The sequence below is a fragment of the Esox lucius genome, chromosome 16 (assembly GCF_011004845.1).
Source record: "Esox lucius isolate fEsoLuc1 chromosome 16, fEsoLuc1.pri, whole genome shotgun sequence".
Lineage (NCBI taxonomy): Eukaryota > Metazoa > Chordata > Actinopteri > Esociformes > Esocidae > Esox > Esox lucius.
This window is the reverse complement of record NC_047584.1, coordinates 13577097-13594181: the sequence shown is the minus strand read 5'-3', so window position 1 is coordinate 13594181 and position 17085 is coordinate 13577097. Positions and strand designations below refer to the sequence as shown.

The 17085-nt window shown below is 40.1% G+C and overlaps 2 protein-coding genes across 3 annotated transcripts in view; one reads left to right on the top strand and one right to left on the bottom strand.

Annotated features, from left to right (window-relative positions):
* Positions 1–2557: 2557 nt before the first annotated feature.
* acmsd (aminocarboxymuconate semialdehyde decarboxylase) lies at positions 2558–9451 on the bottom strand. 2 transcript variants are annotated; one of them, XM_010897579.4, is made up of 10 exons: positions 8944–9451; positions 7034–7078; positions 6194–6290; positions 6048–6097; positions 4594–4830; positions 4264–4357; positions 4075–4170; positions 3795–3967; positions 3503–3601; positions 2558–3402 (listed from the first exon to the last, which is right to left on the bottom strand). In XM_010897579.4, the coding sequence occupies exons 1-10, from the start codon at positions 8998–9000 to the stop codon at positions 3340–3342; spliced, it is 1011 nt and encodes a 336-aa protein (XP_010895881.1). In that variant the 5' UTR covers positions 9001–9451; the 3' UTR covers positions 2558–3339. The 2 variants fall into 2 exon arrangements, with proteins under 2 accessions (XP_010895881.1, XP_019910174.1); XM_020054615.3 differs by lacking the exon at positions 8944–9451 and adding an exon at positions 7915–8896.
* Positions 9452–10144: 693 nt separating this feature from the next.
* The window catches only part of tmem163a (transmembrane protein 163a), a 52131-nt gene continuing 45190 nt past the window's right edge, over positions 10145–17085 (top strand). The window contains exon 1 of the mRNA XM_010897580.4: positions 10145–10471. Within this exon, the coding sequence (XP_010895882.1) occupies positions 10288–10471 (184 nt within the window). The 5' untranslated portion in view covers positions 10145–10287. The remainder of the gene's footprint in view (positions 10472–17085) is intronic.

The following is a 17085-nucleotide window of genomic DNA, read 5'->3' as shown; positions in this document are numbered from 1 at the left end:
CATCTCAGTTGTTTCATTTCAAATCCATTGTGGTGGCGTACAGAGCAGAGGTGGGGGACTCGAGTCACATGACTTGACTCGAGTCTGACTCGAGTCACAATTTTCAGGACTTGTGACTTGCTTGATTAAAGTATGAAAATGACTTGACTTGACTTTGACTTGAGAACAAGTTACTTGAGACTTGACTTGACTTGAAGTGGAAGACTCGACAATGACTTGAACTTATAATAAACAAACAGCAATACAATTATTTTATATGTTGTGACATCAGCACCACTAATCAGCGTATGTGCCTTTAACGCTGCACAATTCAAACCGCGCCAAACATGGCAGACAGTAACGTTAGTCGAGCTCCACAAATTGTATCGTTTGGATACAAGGACTTTGAACTGGACCGTGTGAATAAAAAAAGATTTGCCAGATGCAAAATAATCAACAACGTCAAATTTGATTCGTTATTTTAAGAACCACAAGGAAAGGTAAGAAAGTAATCTCTTTATATTCGGTTTCACTAAGATCTATAACGATTAAGTTACTAATGTAATGAATTAATCTTTTGTTTGTCATAATTTGGCCTTGGTATTATGTTTTTTCTTGTTAGAAATGTGACCATTTTCATTACTGAATACGTCTGGTAAATAGATGTAAGGGAATTTGACTATAACAGTGGCATAGTCTGAATTTTAATGTGGATGGGCATCTTAAAATGAGCGGGCATGTATATTACACGTATGCTATAATGTCTGTATTAAATGTGCGCATTTTCAAGTGTTTCTGGACTGCGTGTGGAAACTAAAAAGCATTGTGCTTACACCAAAACAGTTAACTTTACTGCATGAAAGGCTAACATATGGAGGCGCCGATGTGATTACTAGCATCTAAACATTTCGAAGAGTTTTTTTTTTTTACTCATACAGACAAGAATAATTACAGCGTAATTACATATAAGGAAGTTTTTCAGTCACAATAATTAGTTTAATTAATTTATAGTTATTATTAGTTATTATTAGCCCTTATTACATGGATTGGCTGAATTTCAGTACAGAATGCGTGTTATATATATAAACCGTTGCCATGAAAAACAACGCGTTGCTATGGACGCAGCAGGATTCTAACCAGAGACGGAACGGACTATTTTCTTTAAAGGAAGCAATACAATCGTTTTTAAATCAATAAATTCCTTTTGAAATCAATATTTTGTGTCAAATTATAGATTTATTTGGTAGGTAGCCATGTAATAAGCGGGATAAGGTATAGCGAGGCGGTTGTTATAGTGAATACAACCCCTTCAGGCTGATTCAAGATCCCTCCGCTTCGTCCCCCCAAAAAATTGTACCGCGGAGGAGAAAAATATTTGATTTTGAAATCGAGCTTCGCACCGAGCGCACGTCAGAAACAGATGACAGTGTGTGTGTGTGTGTGTGTGTTCATCTCTTTAGTACTGTGACTTGACTTGACTTGAAACTTATAAGGACTCGACTTGACTTGCTTAGGGTGAACCCTTGACTTGACTTGACTTGCTTGATTTATCCGAACTGTGACTTGAGACTTGACTCGAGACTTGATGGTTAAGACTTGAGACTTGCTTGGACTTGACCATGTGTGACTTGTCCCCATCTCTGGTACAGAGCCAAAAGTATGAAAATTGTGTCAGTGTCCAAATATTTCTGGACCTAACTGTATTTAGTGAAGTGCACCAGTCCTTCCTGCAGCAAAGCACCCCCACAACATGATGCTGCCATCCGCAATCCCCGTGGAATGGTGATCTTCGGCTTGCAAGCTTCCCCCTTTTCCTCCAAACATATTGATGGTCATTATGGCCAAACAGTTGAATTTTTGTTACATCAAAAGAGGACATTTCTCCAAATAGTACAATCTTTGTCCCCATGTGCAGTTGCAACCCGCAGTTTGGCTTTATTATGGCGGTTTTGGAGCAGTGGCTTCTTCCTTGCTGAGCAGCCTTTCAGGTTGTTTTGATATAGGACTCGTTTTACTGTGGAAATAGATACTTTTGTACCTGTTTCCTCCAGCATCTTCACAAGGTCCTTCTGTTGTTCTGAGATTGATTTGCACTTTTCCCAGCTGCGTGGTCCCATGGTGTTTATACTTGCATACTGTTGTTTGTACAGATGTATGTGGTACCCTCAGGCGTTTGGAAATTGTTACAAAGGATGAACCAGCCTTGTGGAGGTCTACAATTTATTTTCTTAGCTGATTTCTTTTGATTTTCATTGAGGTTGAAGGTAGGCCCTGAAATACATCCAGAGGTACACCTCCAATAGGCTCAAATTATGTCAATTAGCCTACGGCACAGTCAACAGTGTATGTAAACTTCTGACCCACTGGAATTGTGATATAGTGAATTATAGGTGAAATAATCTGTCGATAAACAATTGTTGGAAATATTACTTGTGTCATGCACAAAACCGACTTGCCAAACCTATAGTTTGTTAACATGAAATCTGTGGAGTGGTCAAAAAATGTGTATGTAAACGTCCGTCCTCAACTGTAAAGCTCATTCTCAGTGACATTGTGTGTGTGTGAGAGAAAATCAGAGTCACATAATAAAACAATTTTAATCTTAACCAGGGTTTGGAACTGTTTCACCATAAATGCATCACATATTTCTGCACGCTGGTGCCCCACCAGATGCAGCTGGTGCCATTTAATTTTTTCCGCTCCTGTCACTCAGACAGCTAATGGAGATGTTTTGCCCCACCCCGGGGGTTTTGCCAGTGTAAATGGGTGGGCCAAATCACTGCAATTAGGGGTCACCTTCCTTCTGGTATTGCAAGGACATACCTCCAAATGTTGTCACAACTGGAAGATCTGGGAAATTTTTTATTATAGGGCTAACATTTCTATTGGATGTTACATTTAAAAAATCCTTCTACCAGTGAGGTTTAACACAATTTTCCTTCTGATTAAGAATTATTAGTTCCATATGCCGGATAAGCGGAAGAAGATGGTATGGTATGGTATGGTAGTTCCATATGCTAGTGCTACTTGTTAAAACTGAGACTTGATTCCCGATGTGAAAATCGGGGGAAAATGACAATTGTCACGTCACTACCTGAGATACGTATTTGCGACGACTGATGTAGTCTAAATATGCTCTTTCTCTGTTTCCTGTCCCACAAACAGTGAATTCTACTTTTACTCATGTCCATTATTTATCAAACATGATAAATTAGCTAGATAAGGAGTATATTTAAGTATAATCAATGTAATCATGCATTTACATTTGAATCCCTCAACAGGTAGTAGTCTGTAATGTGTCCCAACACTCAGAGTAATTAAACATTATACTATCCCTTTTGTTCGTCTTCATGTTGTAAGTCATTCAAATTGTTCTCTTTTAAGCCCCAAAAATTCCAGTGCATTGCCTGCCAGCAGTTTGTCCTGAAAAGGAAGCAACACAAATGAATGTTCCTGAACCACTGTGTTCCATCTTTTTACAGACACTGTTTGCAAGGGAAAGTAAGCACATTGTGTGGTTTACCTTCAGATCATCGTCAAACTCCTTCATGGACTCTATTAATGATCCGGGCTGCAGCTCACCCAGTGGAAAAGGATAGTCTGTTCCTAACATCACTTTATCCTATGGAAGACATAGAAACTCAGCCAATATTTGTAACTTGAGCTAATAGTCTGCCATTGGTCAATAGAGATTCTCCATTTAGCTAGTATTTTTAGTCCTTGACAAGACTAAATCTGTCCAAAACCGTCCCAAAATGTTCTAGGTAAGTGAAGATAATGACATTGCCAATCAGAAGACACAAATGACTAAATACCTTTCCAATCACATCAGTAAGGAGCTTCAAGGCGATGGGGTCATGCACTAGGGAGTCAGTGTAGAAAGAGCCCAGGTATTTCCGTGGGTTCACCTTGTTGTCCACAGCGCACAAATCCGGTCGTACATGGAACCCATGTTCGATGCGGCCAATGGTGGATGGGAAAGAACCGCCTATGAAAAACAGGCACGTCACACAGCAATCTTAGTACTTCAATTCACTCAACTAAAGCTGTTCTGTTTGCTGGTTCTCATTATTTTTCGGTCCGTATTATCATTACCTCCGTGGGCAAAGCAGACCTTCAGCTTGGGGAATCTCTCAAAGACACCACCAAAGATCATTGAGCAAATTGCCGTGGTAGTCTCTGATGGCATACCTATACAAACATTTGTTTTAACTAACATGTGGCGAAATCCAGGCAGGCTGAGACAGCATTTGATTGATCAGAACACAGGTGTGTATCTCTTACCCACTAACCAGGGGAGCCAATATTTGGCCATCCTCCCATCCATCTGCATATCCCATGGGTGGACAAATAAGGAACAGTTCAGTTCCTCGGCTGCCTATAGAAAAAAGGGTACATGACTCACTTTCCACACCATCTATACAGAGTCATGATGAAAAGAGATCCAAACATCACAGGCCTCTAGTGAATGAGTCGTGGTCCACTGTAGACTGAAAGAGCCAGAGAAGGATTTTCAGTAGGGTCGTTAGCTAGTTTTTCAACACTGCCTATTGTATATCATTAGGATGATGGCTGTCCATAGACAAACTAAATTCCCTTTCATGTGTCTCTTACAGCGTAGATTGGGTGTAGTTCAGGTGCATTGAGGTCCCAGGTGTTGATGTGGGATCCGATCTGTACCCCAGGGAATCCCAGCTCTCTTACACAGCGCTTCATCTCCAACACAGCCAAGTCAGGGACCTGCATAGGCAGAGTGCCCAAGCCCACGAAACGCCGGGGGTGGAGTGACACCGTCTTTGCCAAGTCGTCATTCAGGATCCCACACAGATCCAGCGTGTCATGGGGCTTGGCCTATCACAACAGGGAAGTGACCTCACATGAGAAACAAAAGACCCCTTTCTGTGTTTGCAAACTTTAAAAAGGCTCTTTGGCTGGCTTTTCCTACAGTCTGATTCAGTGAAATGCTCCCTCCAATATATGTGTTTTACAATGACGTAAATGTAAACTATGCTAAAGGATGTCCATATTAAAACTACACATGTAATTTTAATCGTCAAAACTTGATGGAGAGTTGATCATTTGAATTAGCTAGTACTACGGAAAAAAAAATTGTGAGAAAAGGACTGATTGAGAACTTCTCACCCACAACTGATTTAACTACTGTTGGTGTGCTATTTCATCAGTTGTGCCAATTTCGGTTTAACTCAAAACATGTAAAATGTGAAGGGGACCCTGAGAAAACATTGGGAAACCCTGGTATAAGCAGCCAAAAGCTCCCAAAATGTAACCACCTTGCCAAAAGGCCAAAGCCTGGTAAATTTTAACCTGCTGCCCAAGGAGTGTATTCATTCTGCCAAATAAATTTTTTTAGTTGTTGAACATGTAGTCTCAGAATTCCCTCCCTTGTAGTGAGTGCTAAAAAAACACTCATGTCAGAACGTGTATTGAAAGAGGAGGAAAATAAACAAAGGCATTATCATTTATTTCACAGATAATAATAATAGTAAGTTTACAACGCCTGGGTGTTATACTAATCATTTTGTGCTTAGTCATGGTTGTCATAGTTTTATAGAGCCATTGGATTTCTTTCAGTGATGTCCCTATCAGCAGAGTCAACATTTTTCTTTAAAAAAGACAAACTCTGGAGGGGTGGTGCTTCCAGCTTTGGCCCATCTTTCCCCTACCCATACTCTGTTAAATGTTCAAAAATGCTACGGTTGTAAAAGTTGCAAGTATCTACTACAACATTGGAGCCTAACCGTGCTTGTTAAGGATTTGCCTTATTGTCAGCTGTGAGATATTATGGTTCACTGAAGATACAGATAATGCACATATAAATAATATCCAGCCCAAAATGTGAGTTTAAAAAAGTTTATTCACTAATGTCCCAGACTGTATTTCTAAATCTTTTTCTAAAAAGTTGTTAAGAATGGTGAAGGCAGGGAGAAGCAATAAACACATGCACACCTGATCTGCAAACGCACAGAAGGTTCCAGATCATTTGCGCCTGAGAGTAAAGATCAGAGAAAATACAGATCAGTACCCCTGCTCCTGGCAGGCAGACTTACCCAGTAGTTGAACATGACAGGCACCGTAGACAAGGCTTGGACTGTCACCCCTAAAATAAAGCCTCATCATAAATGGCAGGAATATTTTACAGGGAAACATAATTGAATAGACAGGCCTCACAACATCTCAACATGTGTATATATACCATGTGCATCCATGTCGCGAATCCGGGCATCTGCATCCCAACAGTTCTCCTGGATCACGCGAAACAACTTCCCATCTTTCATCATTTTGGCCTCCCCCTAAAATGTTTATAAGCACCAAACTGAAACACGTGTCATTTTTTCTTCTTTTAATGATATGCCCTCCATTGCCTTCATTGCGTCATGCCATGAAATTCTGACTGATTAGCAAAAATATGTCACAAAAGAAGCCAGTAACTCAGATGTGGATTTTAATTACTGGACTTCTGATCTTACAATAATCAGCCACCAGGTGGCAGTAAAAGTTCAAAAACATTGGGTTACTAGGGTGAGTCAAACATAAGCTAGACAGTGGTTTCCATTCAGTTGTCAGAGGTGTCTTTGAGCCAATCAATGAATGTGTCATAAGCTGTCATTCGTGTAGTCTACTACTAGAGCTGCTCTCAGGCTGACCCTGCTGTGTCCCTGACAGGCGCGCACACACACTATCACAGGTCAGTTGTTCTGGCCCTGACAGGTGCAGTGTTTGTAAGAGGTCAGTTGGTGTCAGTAGGGAGGATGTTGGCATTGTGTCAGTACCCCTTGAGTGAGCCAAGGGGAGCCTGAGAAGTAGCTCTGCAGGCCATGGTAGCTTCTGCATGTGGCATTATCACTTCTCATTGAACAGGGGCAGGCATACTCTCATCATGACAATTTAGATCTCAGTGCAATGAGAAGAATGCACTTTATATACATTTCATTTCCATGATATTGTACTGAGTGCAAATTTTACAAATGTATCGTAATGAGACATTTTAACCTCCAAATATTGAGTATATTGTGTTATCTAACTTCAAACTCACCTTGCAGTGATGGTGAAGTTGAATAAAGCCATCATATCCATATCTCTGGAAGAAAAACGAATTAGATTTGATTTATTCCTGCGTTTGAAAGCACAATGAGACGTTTTGCTATGAATAGTAAAATGTTCTATTTCCGGATATTATTTGAATACATTAATAATCATATCTCAGTGCCCTGGATTTGGAAATGTAACAACATATAATTATGCACCTTTATTGTACTGCTTTATTGGAAAGAAGACCTGGACAGAATCCCTTTTAACTGTGCTATGTAATATGCCTAGTACACCATAGTTAAGCAGCCCTTTAGGATCAAATGCAGAGAAAGAAAGGAAGAGGATGAAAGACAATCAAAACCATCTACTGTATTTCAGGCCTGTGATATGCATACTGATGAACCCTCAAACCGTTCAGCAATGAATAATAATATCCATCGCATAGGTTTAATATAGTCCTCAACCAGACCATAAAAAAGTAAACACACCCCCTAGAATTTGTTTTTTTATGTTGGGACACATGGGCATTTCATCTCAATTCCAACCACATACACAGGTAGCTCAGTTCAACAAATCACAGAAAAACTAAGTTTGAAGCCATTAATGCAATAGAAATGAATAAAAATGCTATTTCATTCTGTGCAAAAATTACACACCTACCATCACCAAAACAGGTGCAAATTATTAGAAAATCTTTTCATTTTATTTCTCTACTCTTTAAAAACGCATTTCTGTATATTTTAGATGACTCCATAATTGCAAAGTGTAATATTTCAGTGTCATTTCTTAAGTTAGGGTACCTTTATCTATCAATAATGTTGAAGTGAAGATTACATATCCATGTCCAAATATGCACAAAAAAGACTTTCCAGGGGGTGTACTTACTTTTCCACAAGAATGGACGCTAACCGGTAACGTCCTTGAATTTCCCATGGATCCTGATGCCTCTATTTATTTATCTACATTTTCCCATTATTCCATCTATCCCAATAGCCTTTAAAAAACAAGAGTCATGGTAATCAACTGCAATATGACATTTTATATTGGGATCAGGAGAGTGACCTGGGTCTTGAAGTCTAAGTAAAATCAGGGAGCAGGCATGTCCTGACTGGCTCTTATTGAGAACTGACCACAGAGTGTGGCCTCCTCACCCAAACACACACACACCTCTGTTCCCCTGGAAGGGAAGTGGGGCCTGCCAAAAATAGTGTCCTATGTTTGATGAGGGCTTTTGGCTATGGAGAAAAGAAAGCGTGTTGTGGGACCTGCCCATGGACAATCATTACCTTAAATCAGGCCTATTGACCGAAAGACTAAGACAGGACTGGCTCAGTGCCAAGCGTTGATTAATGTTTAACAAGTCAGCACTGAGATTTAATGGGGTTGACCAGACTTTTCACAGGATTTCCTTGCTTGAACATATAAAACAATTTATTGATAACATTCTGGTTATAATGTCAAATGTATTTGTTAGTGACAGAGAGATGGTTGTTTGATGCCTATATCAAGGATGGACTTCAGTATTCAGACAGACATAGTAGTCCTAGTAGCCTGTGACTTCATTCATCTACATTTATTATATTAAAACCAAATGTTTATGTGGTCTGTTGTTTGTGGCAGGTGGATTTAGCGGTGTTCATATTTTTTGCCACATGTGAAGACTCAGTAAAACTGAATGACAAAGACCAGATGTATTGTTTGACTGCCCAGACCTGACCCAGCTGAGCCCAGTTTCAAAATGTATGCCAGCTTACACAACTGTATGTAATGACATAATGCAAATCAAATGTTAGCCTATGAAGAACCCGCCATGTACAAAGCATGATTTGAAGTAGCATAATTCTTTGAGTCCTTTCTATTGGAAAAACAAAATTATCAATACTCGTTATTATAGTCGGGGTGAATACAGCCTACCTCTTTCAGGTTGGGCCATTCCTTGGGTAAAATGTGATTGTGAATATCAATCTTCATCCTGATTAGCCTACTTTTAGTCGGACACGTTTTTGTTGAATCAAATTTGCCTAAAACAAGGCAGATGACTGAAGCACCATGTGTCCACTGACAGGGTTATTCGGTGCCCACTGCCCTGCCGCCGAACTGTTCAAAGAAAAGCAGGTGAATGACTGACAGGGCACTCTCTACTAACAGCTACTGAGCCACAGACGAGGACTACTTGGACATGCTCTAGCTCTAGCGTTTCGAACACGCCTGCCATGTTCTTTCCTTGAGGCACCTGTATTGGTCAATTTTATTCCCCTTGCGATCAAACCCAACGGACTATAAACGGGCCAGTCCATCAGGTCTTTGCAAGACATTTCAGATGGTCTGTCTGAAATCTTGTCCCACACAGGATCCAAAAGTTGGAGCTGAATGAAAAATGTCTACTAGAGTATCGAAACAGCAATGTCTGTTCATTTTCCCTTTCGCGTTTTTATCGGTGGGTCATAAATACTGTGAAAAGTTAATGACTTATAGTAAAACTACAGAGCAACTCAAGGGGTTAATAAACAACATGGGCGCGCATTTGACGTTCTACCCAGTGCATTTTGCGCCACCATGTGGAACCCGAAGGATTCAAGGTGCTGAGCAAATCCATTATCCACTGGGTTGCATTCATTCATTCGATTCAATCCAATGCTTAAGTTTGGTAGATTTATTATACCTTCTGAAGTTAGATGGCTCCCAGAACCAACTGAAGCAACTTTGAATTGTCAACGTAAAGTTATTGATGTCAAAATATTTTCTATTTTAAATATCCTCTATAATGTAGGCCCAGGCATACTACCTTTGTCCTGGGCGGTTATTGTCCAGAACAATATTCGAAAAATACTGGAAACCAAACTCTGGGTGTTTTTGAGAACCCCTTCGCCCTATTCTCCCTATGGTTGCTTTCAAGGATTTCAATTTAGTACCAGCGAAAAGTTGCTGCGTCTAGGCAACAGTAATTGAGCATCACATAACACAACAGATTTGTCTGTAACAAGCGAAAAATTGATTTATAACTAGGCGCTTACAGAAGTAAACTGAACCGTTGTTTACGAATCCCCTTCTTGCAGTTCCGAATTATCGTCATCAAAGCGGGGAGGGAGGGTGCGGGGTTCTGTGGCTGCTGATGCTGTGGAGATTGCGCTTATCGCTTCATAGTCATCGCCACTTCGTGCTAGTCAACACCGGTGGCATTCGCGTCCTGGATGGCTGCACTTGGTACTCCGGTGTGAGATTTTCCCCCGAGGACTTTTGACTTTTAAATAAACAACTATGACTGACCCAACGACACAAGAAACCATTCCGGTCCCGGATCCCACAATTGTGGATCCTTCGGCTATAAGAAACGGCGGATTCGCTCCGGATGCGAACCTGTCTAAAAGACCGAGTCAGGGCGACCCTTTCAGTATGGACCGGGACCAAGAGATGAAAATCACCGACAGCGTTGAGGGACAAGGTAAGTCATGCATATATTTCAAACGTTGTTGTACAAGTATGTGATTTATGAGCACTTACAGTTCATCACCTGGAAAGTGTTTTATGATTTACTTGATGAATGATCAATTTGACAAAAATGTTGTGTTCCTCCAGTAACTTACAATATGCATAACATCCAATCAATTGCGAAATGCGAATATTTCTTATATTGTCATTCTGTACATCAAGGTGTTGTGCCTGCCATGTTTTATTTTTCTGGATGAATCACCTCCCAAAAAATAGGCCTATGTTTATTTTTAGAGGTTATGAATATTATCTAAATGATGAAAACATTGCTAACTTTTAACATATTATAACATAGTAATATAATATGAATGTAATAGGGTTAAGAACCTGCGTTAACATCCCTATTCAGCTTTTTAAAGTCACAGATGGGGCCATCCAAGAGGTATGGTTTTGGTAGCTCAACCGTTGGAACCCTTTCAAGGAGAAAGGTCATATGTGTTGCAAACTAGAGGAACCTTTAACACCATTTCCACAAGTAGGCTGTGTTTAACATGTAGCTTCTATTTTGAATGTGATTAGTTTACTTTACCAATGGACAATTCTTGAATTTTTTTATCATGCTTTTTAGATTGTGCTGTTTGATGTTGTGAAAAATACACAGTCTAAAATAAATTAAAACATACGGTGTCTTCAGAAAGTATGTGTAACCTTTCACTTTCTGCACCTATTTTGTGTTATAGTCTTACTTTATACTTAAAAAAATATATATCATCAATCTACACACAATACACCAGAATGACAAAGCAAAACATTTGTTTTTAAATGCCAAATTGTGACAATCTTTTGAATTGTTTTTGGACCCCCCCCAGACCCCCCCAATACAGTGGAACTGCACATTTTGGAAGGGCCTTTTATTGTGGCCAGCCTAAGGCACACCTGTGCAATAATCATGCTGTCTAATCACATGGCATATCGTTTTGATATGCCACACCTGTGAGGTGGATGGATTATCTCGACAAAGGAGAAGTGCTCACTAACACAGATTTAGACAGATTTGTGAACAATATTTGAGAGAAATAGGCCTTTTGTGTACATAGAGCAAGTCTTTGAGCAAGTGTTGCATTTATAATTTTGTTCAGTGTATTTTTCATGATAATGAAACACTTTGCAGTGGATGAAACACTCTTGCAAAGGAGAATAAAGACGCTTTGGTGAAACAGTAGTTGAACATCCATTTTGGGGCTGTTACTCAAAAACAGTAATACATTACATATTACCTTACATTGTACTCCCTGGGAAAAGTAATTTGTTACTTAAATTTTAGATCACTTTGTGTTATACACACAGAGACTGCATAAATAGCATCCCCACGCCATTTCCATAGGATATTTCTTATGTTTTCCAAGACCCAGTCATCATAATTAAGGTATTTTATGACACTATTAAAATTCCTGGTATGATGCAAGGCAGAATAATCACTATTATTGCATTGCATGCATTATTGCATAGAGATTTTTTGTTCGCATCTAAGACAAATTGCTGTTTTTGCATTGCTTTTAGGTAAACTCTACTTTCAGTATTTAGTATTTAGTCAGCTAACCTACAAAATATTTGCTGTCCAACTGACCTCTCGCTATTTACATTTTATATGAACATTTGTAAATTAGTTTGAACTTTTATCATTAAATATGGCTATTATTATAAACATATCCAAGGGCTTAGGTTTGAGCTACATATTGGGCGGTCAGGGTCAATGGGTTCCAGGATTTCCTTTATTTTCCTTTTTTTTTTTTTTTTTTTACCCAAAAATGATATGCCCCTGAGCATATCCATTCCTTATTAATTTGGTTGTCCTATTTTGAAGCCTAATGCAAACTTATGAATAGTCTTGCACTGCAGCTTTGTCCGACTGTCTACTGTTTGGGCACTGAGCAGGTTGAATTAATACTGTTGGATGTCCTATGATGACTCTCGATTGCATTGCAATAAAGTACACCTTTGCTTCCCACTCTCAGAATAATTTTATGTCAACTTTAAATGCATATTGAACAAAATTGTAAGTTACACCAAAATGATGTGCTCTGCACGGTGGTTGGATATTAAAACCTGTTGCAAGTTCTGAAGCAGCACCTACCAGTATTTATAAGTATAAGCTATTTGAGCATGGTGTCCCTAAACCCCTAGTCATAACCAAAAGAAGCCCAAATGTGTTAAATAATTGGTGAAGCCTTAACCTGTAATCAGTTAATAAAACCTCCGTTTTAGGCCTTGTTTTTCTGGAAACTTGTAAAAATAATTATTTTGTGGGCAGCTGCGGTAGAGGTAGAATAATGCAGTACATTATTCCTGTTCTCATACATACATACTGTTATATTACTTGTTCATACAGTAAGTAATGTTATTACTGTAATGTGTTACTTTACACGCAACATCTTTGAAAATGTACATTAAATGGATTTGAAAGGATTTTACCTCTCACCCACATGCACACACACATAGTTATACCTAAAGTTGGCCCTGGCTGGTCCCTTTATTGGAAACCAGATGCTACTATAAAGTCCAGTAGGGGACACACTTTCCTCTGGTCTAAAGATCAAATCAGAATGCCCCAGGGCAGTCGAGGGGCCTTTCCCCTGTGTAGGTTGTCATCTGTTGGTTTGGATGTTTAATGGGTGTCGTGACCATTGCTTAATTTATTAAGCACATCGGTAGGGCAAATAGCGCTTAACAAAAAAACGTTCACAATCTTGTCAAGCAGTGCTGAAGTTGCAGGAAAAGACAACTTTATAAACTCTGATTGCTTCTAGTGGAATGTTTACATTGCAAAATGACAAGTCATGCAGTGCAGACTGGATCTGCCGGAACCGACTGAGGAAAATCAGTGTCGCTGGATCCTGTTCCCGCAGGATCCGGCTCAAGTGAACGACTGGTCGTGACTCTATCTGGCAACCAAGGATATTTTGGCACTTGTCATCAGAGTGGGGTTGATTTGTTCACCCTCGTCTGCACACCGTTCTTTATCCGTAGCTTGGCCAATCTAACACATGGTGTCCAGTCTGGCTGTCTCATTGCTTTGTAAAACAACCAGTTGAAAGAAATGTGCGTGTTCACTATGTAGAGCTGAAACCAGAGAAGTAGCCACAGACAGGCAGAGGAGAGAGAATGCTGAATTCATGATTTGGCTATTTCCATTAAGACCTCTAGTGACAACACATTATGTATTGTTTTAAAATCTCCGCATTTACTTTTTTAACACTACAGTTATGGTTTTGGTATGGTTTTGTTGCTTTTCAACTGGTGGCTGAACACAACTGTTTTGGTGTTTCGGACACTTTGTTTTGGGGACTTTTCTCTGCTAAGTTATTTTGCCTTAAGTATTTATATTTTTTTCTGTTAAAACTGAATCTAATGAATAACCATTACTGAATGGCCATAGGGTGTCCAGAACAATTTAAATGATGTGGCAAGTAAATAGACTCCATTTTAGGGCACTGGTCGGTCTCTAATGAGGCACACTCAGTGTGATAGAGGGCCTTAATAAAGTTTGTTTTCCATTGGGGCAAATCTGAGATGTACAAACTAGATAGAGATGAGAGGCATCAAAGAGGAAATGTTATCAAACAGTTTGTATTAAAACAGTAACACATACAGTATCTCACAAAAGTGAGTATACCCCTCACATGTTTGTAAATATTTGATTATATCTTTTCATGTGACAACACTGAAGAAATGACACTTTGCTACAATGTAAAGTAGTGAGTGTACAGCTTGTGTAACAGTGTAAATTTGCGGTCCCCTCAAAATAGCTCAACACACAGCCATTAATGTCTAAACCGCTGGCAACAAAAGTGAGTACACCACTAAGTGATAAGGTCCGAATTGGGCCCAATTAGCCATTTTCCCTCCCCGGTGTCATGTGACTCGTTAGTGTTACAAGGTCTCAGGTGTGAATGGGGAGCAGGTGTGTTACATTTGGTGTCATCACTCTCACACTCCCTCATACTGGTCACTGGAAGTTCAACATGGCACCTCATGGCAAAGAACTCTCTGAGGATCTGAAAATAAGAAGGTTGCCAAGACCCTGAAACTGAGCTGCAGCACGGTGGCCAAGACCATACAGCGGTTTAACAGGACAGGTTCCACTCAGAACAGGCCTCGCCATGGTCGACCAAAGAAGTTGAGTGCACGTGCTCAGTGTCATATCCAGAGGTTGTCTTTTGGAAATAGACGTATGAGTGCTGCCAGCATTGCTGCAGAGGTTGAAGGGGTGGGGGGTCAGCCTGTCAGTGCTCAGACCATACGCCGCACACTGCATCAAACTGTTATTTTGAGGGGACAGTAAATTTACACTGTTATACAAGCTGTACACTCACTACTTTACATTGTAGCATGTGTCATTTCGTCAGTGTTGTCACATGAAAAGATATACTCAAATATTTGTGTGGGGTGTACTCACTTTTCTGAGATACTGTATGTGCCTCCATCTATCCACATTAACAAAAATGACTGTAGCCTTGTCACCAAGGCTAGAGTCATGCAGTTAATGTAAGATGTAACATGTTGGTGTCTAAAACCTTTCCCCTCTCCTCCTCACAGCTTCAAGCAGAGCTTTTCAGTGTCATACATTGGTAGTATATATATGTGCTACCTGGATTCACCCCAACCATTCAGTGGTGTTGAGTTGACCACGGACACTATGAATATTATGGAATCAGATGGAAGCACCTTTCAAAGCAGAGGATTCCATGGGTTTGGTTTTAAAAATGGACTAACATTTTTTTACACTGATTATAATCATAGCCTGAGGGCCACACGCATCAAATCACCGTACATTAACTAGGGGACAATCATGGGAATAACTGTCCCTTGGAGTTTGTAAAATATTATGAACACACACTTTTGAGAGGTAATCTAATGAATTCACCAAGCCAACATAGATTACTTCATGATCACTACAGGGATATTTCTCTCCATAGTTATTGGAAGGTGTGAATAAATGTACATGTCTTTGACAGAAAATGTAGGATCAGCATGACTGCACCTGAGTGTGTGTTCTTGTGTGACCCTGGTTTTATACGCATGTGTGCCTGTGTGCGTGTGCGTGCATGCGTGTGCGTGCCTGTGCATCTATGGATCAGAAAGGGGGTTGTTGGGCACATGCTTTCTGCTGATCCTAAATGTGGATCATGTGAGCTGAATGAGGAAACATTCTTTCCTGCTGCTCTCTTATTATAATCATGCATGCACATGTGGGGTTTTCTAAAACCTAACCTTGACTCAGATCCCTTATCCCCTAGCCCTAAACCTATGCCTGACCTAACCCCAGTGACATAACATTTGTGTTTAAACTTAACCCAGCCAAAACACCTAACCAGTGTTGAATTTGTACATCAGGAGACCCGGGAACACATTGGAGGGCGCAAGAGAGATTGATTCGGTGGGCATAGAGGTACCATAACACATAGAGACATTGGCAGAGGGGGGGGGGGCGAATGACAGCTTAACTCAGGGAAGCAAGCAAATCAACGCGAATGAAGCCTGTCTAAAACTTTCACGGTCTTTTCTTGTGGTGCTGTGGTAACAACAAGGGGCTGCTTGAATAGGCAGCTTTATGCACTCTGATCGCTTTTAGAAGAATGCCTACAGTGTTAAGTTCCCAGAGTGATGGAAAAAGACAAATAATGCGTGAAACAAATCAGGGACAAACTGAGCATAATCAGAAAGGTGCTGGATCCTTTTCAAATTGAGCACTGCACCAAACCCTAAACTTACTTTTCCCCTAGTGGGGACCTGCTAAAAATACCTTGCAGGAACAGATTTTTCTGATTTTACCATTTTTGTGGGTCCTCACATACACCTGGATGCCACACGCACAGCCACTATTAACACAGGGGGCATGTGACTGTATTGACCACGAACCAGTCAACTCTTAGATCTGAGATGAAGACTATGCTGTAAAGGAGGTGGAAGGGGGATTTAGCATTTACTTTGAGCCCCAAGTGACTCAGCTTAAGACTCACCATTAAGGACACTTAAACATGTGATTTTGAGAACGAATTCTTTTGTAGCAAAGCTTAACTTTGGATTTCAGGTCAGTGCTCAATATATGTTCATATCAGTGGGGTCCTGGTGACTTTTCTGCCACTGAACTCAAGTCAGTGAGTGAAGTGACTAGGGATGAACATTTCCCCAGGGAATGTATCAGAGAGCTTCCTTGTCCTCTGACATGGTACTGTTATACAAAAGTTCCTTCTTAATCTGTGGGTTATCTGTGAGGTTAAGGAAAATAATTAAATGAGAGGAGGGGTTTCTTGTAGCTGTCCATCCTAATGATGTCACTACACAACGTTACCATCTCCAGTCAGTCAGTGTAGGTTAAAGGTTAGCCCCTAGCTACCTTGGCGACAGCTTAACTTAATTAACCCTTTATCAGAGTGAACAGCAAATAAGTTAACAATCCCATGTCCTGAGAATGATTTTGTTGAGCTATATTAACAATAGCTGGGTTGCAAGAGAAATCTAAGTTTCTTGTGGTCTTGTGTAATCCAACAAATACACATGAGCACATATCAACATCATCAAATTTCACAAGAAATTCAAAAATGCTGCCAGTATTCTTATAACTGC

What these genes read in the sequence shown, in the direction of transcription:
- acmsd (XM_010897579.4), bottom strand. Translation starts at nt 9,000, where the DNA reads ATGAAGATTGATATTCACAATCACATTTTACCCAAGGAATGGCCCAAC. An exon ending in AACTTCACCATCACTGCAAG is followed by an intron (nt 6,291 to 7,033) that starts GTGAGTTTGAAG and finishes TAAACATTTTAG; the next exon opens with GGGGAGGCCAAAATGATGAA. An exon ending in AACTACACCCAATCTACGCT is followed by an intron (nt 4,358 to 4,593) that starts GTAAGAGACACA and finishes TTTTTTCTATAG; the next exon opens with GCAGCCGAGGAACTGAACTG.